Source organism: Olea europaea, chromosome 19 (assembly GCF_002742605.1).
Source record: "Olea europaea var. sylvestris chromosome 19, O_europaea_v1, whole genome shotgun sequence".
NCBI classification, from domain to species: domain Eukaryota; kingdom Viridiplantae; phylum Streptophyta; class Magnoliopsida; order Lamiales; family Oleaceae; genus Olea; species Olea europaea.
Window position 1 is genome coordinate 6,049,508 of NC_036255.1, and position 9,798 is coordinate 6,059,305.

The 9,798-nt window shown below is 34.8% G+C and overlaps 2 protein-coding genes across 4 annotated transcripts; one reads left to right on the top strand and one right to left on the bottom strand.

The window, feature by feature from the left end:
- Positions 1-1,629: 1,629 nt before the first annotated feature.
- On the top strand, positions 1,630-7,370 carry LOC111368608 (aspartate aminotransferase, chloroplastic). Of its 2 annotated transcripts, XM_022989955.1 has the most exons (12): positions 1,630-1,784; positions 1,950-2,040; positions 2,225-2,290; positions 3,230-3,424; positions 3,826-3,864; positions 3,953-4,042; positions 4,155-4,263; positions 4,340-4,449; positions 5,164-5,307; positions 5,576-5,742; positions 6,463-6,727; positions 7,002-7,370. In XM_022989955.1, the coding sequence occupies exons 2-12, from the start codon at positions 1,969-1,971 to the stop codon at positions 7,131-7,133; spliced, it is 1,389 nt and encodes a 462-aa protein (XP_022845723.1). In that variant the 5' UTR covers positions 1,630-1,784; positions 1,950-1,968; the 3' UTR covers positions 7,134-7,370. The 2 variants fall into 2 exon arrangements, with proteins under 2 accessions (XP_022845723.1, XP_022845724.1); XM_022989956.1 differs by lacking the exon at positions 2,225-2,290.
- A 17-nt stretch (positions 7,371-7,387) lies between these two features.
- On the bottom strand, positions 7,388-9,756 carry LOC111368609 (probable receptor-like protein kinase At1g80640). Of its 2 annotated transcripts, none has more exons than XM_022989957.1 (9): positions 9,503-9,755; positions 9,152-9,408; positions 8,928-9,060; positions 8,767-8,830; positions 8,566-8,662; positions 8,362-8,464; positions 8,037-8,155; positions 7,858-7,947; positions 7,388-7,758 (listed from the first exon to the last, which is right to left on the bottom strand). In XM_022989957.1, the coding sequence occupies exons 1-9, from the start codon at positions 9,708-9,710 to the stop codon at positions 7,591-7,593; spliced, it is 1,239 nt and encodes a 412-aa protein (XP_022845725.1). In that variant the 5' UTR covers positions 9,711-9,755; the 3' UTR covers positions 7,388-7,590. The 2 variants fall into 2 exon arrangements, with proteins under 2 accessions (XP_022845725.1, XP_022845726.1); XM_022989958.1 differs by having other exon boundaries at positions 7,712-7,758; positions 7,858-7,901; positions 9,503-9,756.
- Positions 9,757-9,798: the final 42 nt, after the last annotated feature.

Genomic DNA, 9,798 nt, shown 5'->3' on the forward strand with positions numbered 1-9,798 from the left:
GATTAAAATCAAATTTTTAGTAAATATTGATAAAAGTTGACAAAATATGTAACTAAAAAGTTTCGAATCTCATAAAATATATGATTAAAATTAATTATTAATTTTTACTTAAATTAAAATCTAAATTTTAATTAATATCAAAAGGGCTTAATAATTTTGTCTCGAAATCAAACTTGTAATCATCTTCCAAATTTCAGTCTCCAATCCACTATACAATACCTTTTAAAATTATCACTCGACGTTGACAATCACTAGGTTGTAATGCGATTTATAACACTTGATGGAGGAATCGACTGGTTAATATGTTTCTGCAATATTTTAATGCAGAATTATTCTTTAATCCAGTTTATTGGGGGAGAATTTTAGCTTTGGTTGTCAATGTAGTGTTCTTTTACTACTATTAGAGCAAGATAATATTTAATTTAAAAAATATAAAGTGTTGATCTCAAACTTTATTGTTTGGCTAATGTTTATAGTATTTGTTTCAACAAAAATCACACGCTCATAATTCAATATACTAAGCTCCTATATGTAGGGATCGCAAAAAATTAGTTCAACTCGATATTTACAGGACCCCATCCCATGTATTACCTGCCTAATCCCGTAAACAGGGAGTGGATGGGAAACATAGTCCCCTTCCCAGTTAAAGTTAAATTTTTTATCAAATAAAAAAATATATTATATTTTTAAAGATAACATATGTTGCTCTTAACAAATTGGAAAAAAAGTAATAATATGCACTAACTAAAGGCATAAAAAAGCAAAAGCACATAATTTGCACAAACTAAAGGAAAAAAAAAGAAAAAGAAAAAAAAAAAAAAAAAAAAAAAAAAAAAAAAAACAAGACGATAAATAGGGGCCGAGGATCAGCCTCAGCCCACCCCTGATGAGCCTTGAACCCATCCCTTCCCGCTTTAATTGAGTATGGAGATGGGATAAAGTGACAAAAATACTTGATGGGACAGAGGTGGGAATGGTCGACCTGTCTCGTTTGCTATCCCTAATTTTGGCTTTATTCTTTGGAAAATACAATTTTTCAGAATTCATTTTCAATCATTCATTCTCTCATAAAATAATATTACATATAAAAAAAAATCTTATTTTTTAATCCCATATTTTCTAAAAAAATCACTATTCTGAAATACATTTTCTTCAAAAATTTAATTTTAATGGAGTCTAAACAAGAGCTAAGCATATGTTTGCCCTTCATCTTTTTAAAATTTNAATACATTTTCTTCAAAAATTTAATTTTAATGGAGTCTAAACAAGAGCTAAGCATATGTTTGCCCTTCATCTTTTTAAAATTTCTTTTCAATCACACGTAACATTGAAATCTACAAATTATCAATTTTTTTACAACGTATACATTCATCAAAATCTATTTAAACTTCAATTCTTAACTAAACTAAACAGAGGTAAATAAGGAACTAGTAACATCTTAGAATATTAGAACAATTGAGTTTGACATTCCATTAACTAGTAATCTTTCTCCTTTCGAGGCCTAATCGAAAGAAAATCATGTAATATTTCTTAAGGTCGTGGAAAATAATGAATCAAATTGTTTTTGTTTAGAAGTTAAATCCGATGTGGAAGCATTTTATTAAGCGAATATTACACCCTCAAATTATAATATTATTAGTCGGATCAGACTAATCAATGTCAGTACTCCAATTGATAAACACCTGAGGCTCTGTCTCCCTCGTTTCTATCGCTCATTCCTTACCGCCCCTCATCTCTTTTGTTGGGTCGTTTCTCCTTTTCTTAATAACAGCAATTCTTTTTAGGTAAAACAAACCATTTTCTGTGGGTCAGTTTAACGTTCTGATCTCGATTCAGCGGAATTTAGGACATTTGAATTGTCTATTTGATACATAATTCATAATTATATATGATCCGATGAGATTACAGCTGATTTTAGCACTGATTAATTTGATGGATCATTTTCCCAGGTGGATAATAGATTCCTAGATGGCTTTAGCAATGCTATCTCTTGCGTCTGTTTCTCCATCTGCTTCACTTTCACTGCAAGAGAATTTCAAGGTACCCATCTATTATCGAAATTCAATAATTATCGACAAACAATTACTATTTATTATCATCTTTTCAGTTCTTGGTGGCTCAGTAAGGAATTCTAATCTTGAATTGTGAGTTTGAAGTATCAAGAGATTCTTTGAATTATAAAGTATGGAAATTTATGAATTTTGTTGTTTCTTGGATTTATAAGACAAATTGGAAGAGTGGAACTTCGAGTCTAATTAACTTCTTGGGTTCAGATTTTAGTAAGACAAAGGTGAGTTTATCTTTTTTACCGTGTATATCTTAATATAGAAAAAGCAGTAATTCTACATCTGGATTTGTATAGTTATTTATGGCTTTTCATAATAAGGATCAGTTCGTGATTTATTTAAAATATGTAATATCTTTCTCCGTTTTTAAATGCATGATGTGGTGTTGGCTTTCGTACTTCTGATGATTGTTCGTATGCCTATTTGCAAAGATGATTTCAATAAAAATGGACTACTCTGTAACACTCGCTATACTGAACCATAAATTTCATTTCTTTTTTACATTTGTATTGAAACAGGAAAATACTCGTTCATCTCACTTCAATCTTATAATTATGAGGCAGCATTGAGATCTTTGTTTTGTATACTCTTTATCTTTTATCATAGCCATTCATTTCTTTTTTCTTTTTGTATATGTTTCTATGGTGTATTTTCTTGCAGCACCATGATTCCCCTTGGCAAATAGGTTTTAAAGCTTGTGTTTCTTTCTGACTATTCACTCAAGCATCTGTATAACATTGTAGAATGCAACCTCACCTCTAGCTCTAGGGGCTTAAATACAATTACTGTTGTTTTTCAATTTCAATAATTTATAAGTGCCATACTGGATTGCCATTATCTCATTTATCCTTAGTCTCCTCTCCTATGTGAACTGACATCCTAATGCAACTGTTTTTAAATATCATGGTCATCTGAATCAGGCTGAGAGACTCCTGAAGAAAACCTGTTTTGTCGATGTGATCAAGTTTATTCTTCCATTGCAGTTCATCTGCAGAAAAATATGCATTATTAGGTTGTTGATTGGACCTTAAGTAAACAGAACCGACTAGGAACTAAATGTCTGTAGGGTCTTTTGATTAAGGGATTATGTCATTGATGCTAAAGAATAAAATTCAATTCTTTCTGTAAACAGATATTGCATTTCTGTTATATGTTTGCTGCAGTCTTACACTCGGACAAGCATGACTGTTGCTGTCAAAGTTTCCCGATTCAATGACATAACAATGGCTCCTCCTGACCCTATCCTCGGAGTTTCTGAAGCATTTAAAGCTGACACAAATGAAATGAAGCTTAACCTTGGTGTGGGTGCTTATCGTACCGAAGATCTTCAACCATATGTACTTAATGTTGTTAAGAAGGCAAGTTCTTTTCTTGACTCTTTTGGTTCATATGTATTATATTATACTGCTTTGATTTTGTTTTTATCAATGGCTTTATGAAAAGAATATTTCTAATTTGAGTTTGTAATGGTGAGATAAGTGGATTTTGTTTTCTCATTTGATGACACATTAAAAAAGTTCCCATTCACAAGATTGAAGGGATCCTAGTAAAACAGATTGGTTATTACTGAGAAGAGTGGACTAACATTCAAATAGTTTACGTGGTTGTGTAGGATCCGATTATATTGAGTATTCAGGTAGATGTCGTAATGGACCAAAAGGAATGTTAAAAAAGGGATTAATACAGCATACCCAATTTTAACTAAATTTGTATTTGTTGTTTTATGACAGACTAATGATTTGTTGAAATGTTTATGTAGGCAGAAAATCTCATGTTGGAAAGAGGAGAAAACAAAGAGGTACTTAATATGTTAAAAAGGATGGTTTGACCTGGTGTGTTTTTTATAACTCCAGATTCCTTACCATCTTCTGGATCTGAATGTGTAGTATCTTCCAATCGAAGGCTTGGCAGCCTTTAACAAGGTGACAGCAGAATTATTGTTTGGGGCTGACAATACAGTTATTCAGCAACAAAGAGTATGAGAATAGCACTTTTTCTTTTACAAATACAGAAATAAATCCCATGTGCTCTTTTTATTTTATTTAAAGACAGGTTTTTCATGTAACCAATTCTGTTACCTGCATTCAGGTTGCCACCGTTCAAGGTCTTTCAGGAACTGGGTCTCTGCGGCTTGCTGCAGCACTCATAGAGCGATATTTTCCTGGTGCCAAAGTTTTAATATCATCTCCGACCTGGGGTATTTATTGTCATACTCTTGGACTACCCTGGATATTATGTGGGCACTTACAGTTTGACTTGTAATGTCCTTGTAGGAAACCATAAGAACATTTTCAATGATGCTCGAGTTCCTTGGTCGGAATATCGGTATTATGACCCCAAAACTGTTGGTTTGGATTTTGATGGGATGATATCAGACATAAAGGTTAGCTTGAACCACCCAAAATTGTGGGACATACATGGAGTCAACTATTTTTTGTCTTGTTGGCCTGTCTTTCAATGCCTTTCATTTATCTTGATGCTACGAATATGATGACAATGCATTTACGGGTTGTATAATTTTAATATCATGTTTAAAGAATTTCTCTAGTAACTCGGAGCCTATTAATGTGTTCATTGATTTGGTTTTACTTATAGAGGGAGTGTTCCTATTAATCCAAGGGCTGCCCTTCCTGCCTGTTCCTTTGTATGCTTGATATATAAGCAATTTTACTATTAGACTGCAATTGGAGTCCCTTTTGTCCCTCTACTAAACAGCGAAAATTTTGAATTTTGCACTTCTGTTAGAAAAGAAAAACTATATACTATATAGACATAGGGTTGGGTCCAACTAGGACAATATGCAGGGTGTATTTCATCCTTCTATCTATGCGTACTACTACTATTATGTCTTTGCTAATTAATTTATTGTAATATTTGTTATCTAAAATCAAGTTCTTGGTTTTTTTCCTCTTTCTGGTTAAATCAAATCTAATTCTGAAGTCGACACTCTTGCACATGTGAGATGCATGTGACTGATGCAGAGAGCATGATTGACTAAGCTTTTCTCCATGACAATCGAAGGAGAAAAATATCGAGGCCAAAAAGGCTTTGCCTCTTGATCATATTAAGCTGGAATTTCCTGTTTTCCTGTTTATAGGCAGCACCTGATGGATCTTTTGTGTTACTTCACGGTTGTGCGCACAATCCAACTGGCATTGATCCCACCCCTGAACAATGGGAAAAAATTGCTGATGTCATTCAAGAGAAAAGTCATATTCCATTTTTTGATGTTGCCTACCAGGTAATTCCTCGTGTGAATTAGGAACGTTTTGTTTGCTTTACATTTGGCCTTTAAGTTCAATTAAGTGCTCAGCCATTCTGCTAGGTGGGAAATTGTGGATCCAATTTTAAAGAAAGAATTTCAAAAACTTATGAAACTTTTTTTTTTTTTTTAATAGGACAAAAACTTATGAAATTACTTGAACATCTTTTCATATTCATGTATTTTACACCAGAATCAGTTGGAAGTTGAAGGTATTGATAGTGGAATTTCCCCTATTTGAGTATAGGGCTTTGCAAGTGGTAGCCTGGATGAAGATGCATCATCTGTGAGATTATTTGTCGCACGAGGTGTGGAGCTTTTCGTTGCTCAGTCATATAGTAAAAACTTGGGTCTTTATGCAGAAAGGATTGGAGCAATCAATGTTGTCTGTGCATCATCAGATGCAGCCGCAAGGTACAAGTGGTCAATTATTTCAATCTCCTCTCTCTTTTGTTATCTAGTTCAGTTAATGACTTGCAGCATGAGCTCGGATCTGTGTGCACATAATTCTATTCAAGTCTTTACCAATCCAATAACGATGTTGACCATAGTACTCTAGTTGGAAATACCCTAGCCGTGTTAAGCACTGCAGACTCTCCCTTTTGTCCACCTGCAATTAACATTTGGATATGCTGACACCACCCCTCTATGATTTCTCATTAAAGATATGTTTACAGAAGAAGCAATAGATGCCATATGGCTGAATAAAGGCTTTGGCGTAAGGAAGGATACATAGTTGAGAAAAAAAAGATGAAAAAATGCTTCACAACGTTCCATGAGTTCAATCTTGACCCAATTTGACGCTGCACTACATATAAGCGAGTTCTGTTTCAACCCGTTTACCGATATCTGACCAAATCCACCCCTTGGGCATACATACTTAGCCACATCAGCTTGTAAAATTTGAAGTATCCTGCATTCTGCTTGTCTTATCTTCTCCTAAGTTTGTCGAGAGGATATCTTCATGGATACTTCCAAGGAATTCTAAGTACCTACAAATTCCATTGTCATTTAGATGGAATACATGTGAAGTGTTTCATAAGGTTATGCACTATTAGTTCCCTAGAATCTGTGAAGGGAGATTACGTAATATTATTAAGTCTATGTATGCAAATCAGATCATTCATTTTGCAGGGTAAAGAGCCAACTCAAAAGACTTGCACGGCCTATGTACTCAAATCCTCCCATACATGGAGCTAGGATCGTAGCCAATGTTGTTGGAAGTCCAGAGCTTTTCAATCAATGGAAGGAGGAGATGGAAATGATGGCTGGAAGAATAAGAAGCGTCAGACAGAAATTGTATGATAGCCTCTGTGCAAAAGATAAGAGTGGGAAGGACTGGTCATTTATTCTCAAACAGATTGGCATGTTTTCCTTCACTGGACTGAGCAAAACTCAGGTAAAAATTAAAAATCCCAGCATTTTTAAGGTGGCATATGATGTCGTGATTGAATGTGAGTCTTTATACTTACCTTAACATATTAGGGAAAAATAAAAAAAATAAAAAATTCCTAGTTTCACGTCTGTAGTAATAATCAATTTTACGTCAAATGGGAAAAAATGAAAATTTGGTGACGGGCTAAAGTTTTATACTGTCGAATTCAAACTCTGCAAATTGTGACTGGTGAGCCCATGTATCTTGTGCTGATATTTCGTATTCTGTCCTGAATCAGACTGAGAATATGACCAGCAAGTGGCATGTTTACATGACGAAGGACGGGAGAATATCCTTAGCTGGACTATCTTCGGCCAAATGTGAATACCTTGCAGATGCCATTGTTGATTCATACCACAATGTGAAGTAGAAGAGGAGAAGATCATAAGATACAAATTCCACATAAACTCCTGAAGAATTTTGATGAATTTATCACTTCAAATGTCGTTACATAGCGTTTTTCTTTGTTAATCTGTACGAGGAAATTTTGGACATCAATATTGTGCGTAGAAATTTTTGAACGATTGCATCTGCATCAAATAGTTGAAGAATAGTGGGGAATAAATAAATATGGCTTCTTGAATGCTGGCCAAGTCTTTCCAAGTTGTCTAGTGTGTGATGATATGAAACAAAAAGGAAATATATTGGCTAATGGTTTAACGTTTGTTTCACTATTTTATATATATACACAAGCGTCTTATCATCTCTACATATATTAAAGCAAAAAGTGAAATCCCATAGAAAATAATCGAAAAATTGAATATATTGGGAACAATTGAATCATCCCTACCGGCACTGTAACTGAATAAAATCGCACTTCGATAAAATCAGTTGTTGGAAGGCATTGTGGCGACTGCAGGTGGCGCCTGTTTTGTAATTCTGAGGGTGCCACCAAGCTCCATGGGAACAAGGGGGGTGAGAGAATGCAATACATCTGTTATCAATGGACGATAGCTCGGTTCTGGTTGAATGCATAATACAGCAACTGCAGCAACCTGCGAAGAGGATATCTTATCTTAATATAGCACAGAAATTCCGGTTTCTGCTTCTACCCAGAAATGCCATGTCCCAAAGATTAGATTGGATTCACAAACCTGATACAGGTGCTTTAAATCCATTGTGTTTCTGATTACAGGGTCTACAATGTTTGGAAGTTTGGATCTATCAGTTAGTTGGGGCATCGCCTGCATTTCGTTTACATATTAAGCTTCTAATAAAAAGTTGATGGCACTGGTAGAAAACCACGTGCTGTGTATTTAACAGTCAGGCATACCCATGTGACGATAGATTGGCATTGAGCTGGTGCCGGTTTCTCCACAGGTTTTCTTCCCAGTAGAAGCTCCAGTAAAACAACTCCAAATGCGTAAACATCGCTTTTATCTGTTAACTTACCTACAGGAGAAAATTTTGAAAAAAGAAAGTCGCGATCACCAAAATGGAACCAACAAGGCAAAGACTCGCCGTATGCCAAAACTAACGGCCTATTAAAAACTCTAGTCCTCGAACGTGAAGTAGCAACATCGAGAAACATAATTTGCAGTCTAAAAAATCAACGTTTGCATACAACAAAAGAAACAAAGAAATTTGAGATTGTGTACCGTCTAAAAGGTACTCGGGGGCTATATAACCCAAAGTTCCTGAAAGTTTAATGTTGCCACTCTTCTGGGCACCATCGCGTACAGCAAGACCAAAATCTGAAAGCTAAACAAAGGTAGAAAACGAGCGAATTTTCATAAGTTAGCAATATAATAGTCAGAAAAGGGTAGAAATAGATCAAAGACTGAATTTTCTAGAGTTTTTACCGTGGCATTGAAGTTGGAATCTAGAAGAATATTAGATGATTTCAGATCTCTGTGAATTATTGGTGGATGGCAGTGCTCATGCAAATATTCTAATCCTCTGGCCAAACAGTTGCAATAAATCAACATCCAACATCAATAGTCAATGATAATTACAGTATTAAATATCCACATGGGAGTGTCTGTTTATGTGCAAATACTCACCTTGCTACATCAAGAGCAATTTTCATCCGAAGATGCCAGTTTAATGCAGATCCACGCGAAGTTCCTTAAAACATTAATAAACATTAATAAAGCCAAGGGGAAATTCAGAGTCTGTATTTGATTTTCATAATCCCGATATAACTTTATTGAAATGTTTTTACCATGCAATTGAGTTTCCAGAGATCCATTCTGCATCAGTTCAAAAACAAGAAGCCTTATTTCTGCATGAATGCTACAACCCAACAAAGAAATTATATTCGGGTGCTGAATATTGCTCAGCAACTCTACTTCATTCTGCAAATTCAAGAATAAGCAATTAATTTAGATCTGCAGTACAAATGGATAGAAGAGCAAGCATAAACAAACTTTCGAGATAATTTGGTACCTCAAATTCTCTTATGGCGTCTGAAGTTCCCCCATGGAGTCTCTTCACAGCCACAGATAAGTTCATTTCTAACTTAGCCTTGTACACACATCCAAATCCCCCCACACCCAAGATTTCACTTTCACTGAAATTGTTGGTAGCTGATTCTAACATCTTGAAATTCATTGTAGTTACAGATCCCTTTCTACGACATGTCTTGAGAGTATTGTATTTACCCAAGAATCGAAGCTGAGAGAATGCAAGCCCTTCTGAAACATCTATAAAGAAAACAAAAACAGAAAAATCTCAGCAAAAGATCATGAAATTGAAGATGTAGAAACCATAAAAGAAATTAATCCCAAAAGAGAGTACCTGAGCTATGATCACTTTTCTTCTTCGATTTGTTTGTGTACTTCCTATGATAAACCCAGAAACACAAAAGAAACAAAATGATTGCTCCCATAGCTGTGGAAGCAGTAACTAGAGCTAAGAACAGCTTCTTGTTTGAATCCATGACGTGCTTTCCTCTTCCTACTTCAATACCTGAGTGCGCAGTAGATTTATAGCTAAGAATTGACATCTTGGATTAAAATATGAGAAACGTGACAACAAGCCCCCATTTTGTTAAAATCAAAATGAATGGGTGGAATACTATTTTTTTTTTTTTT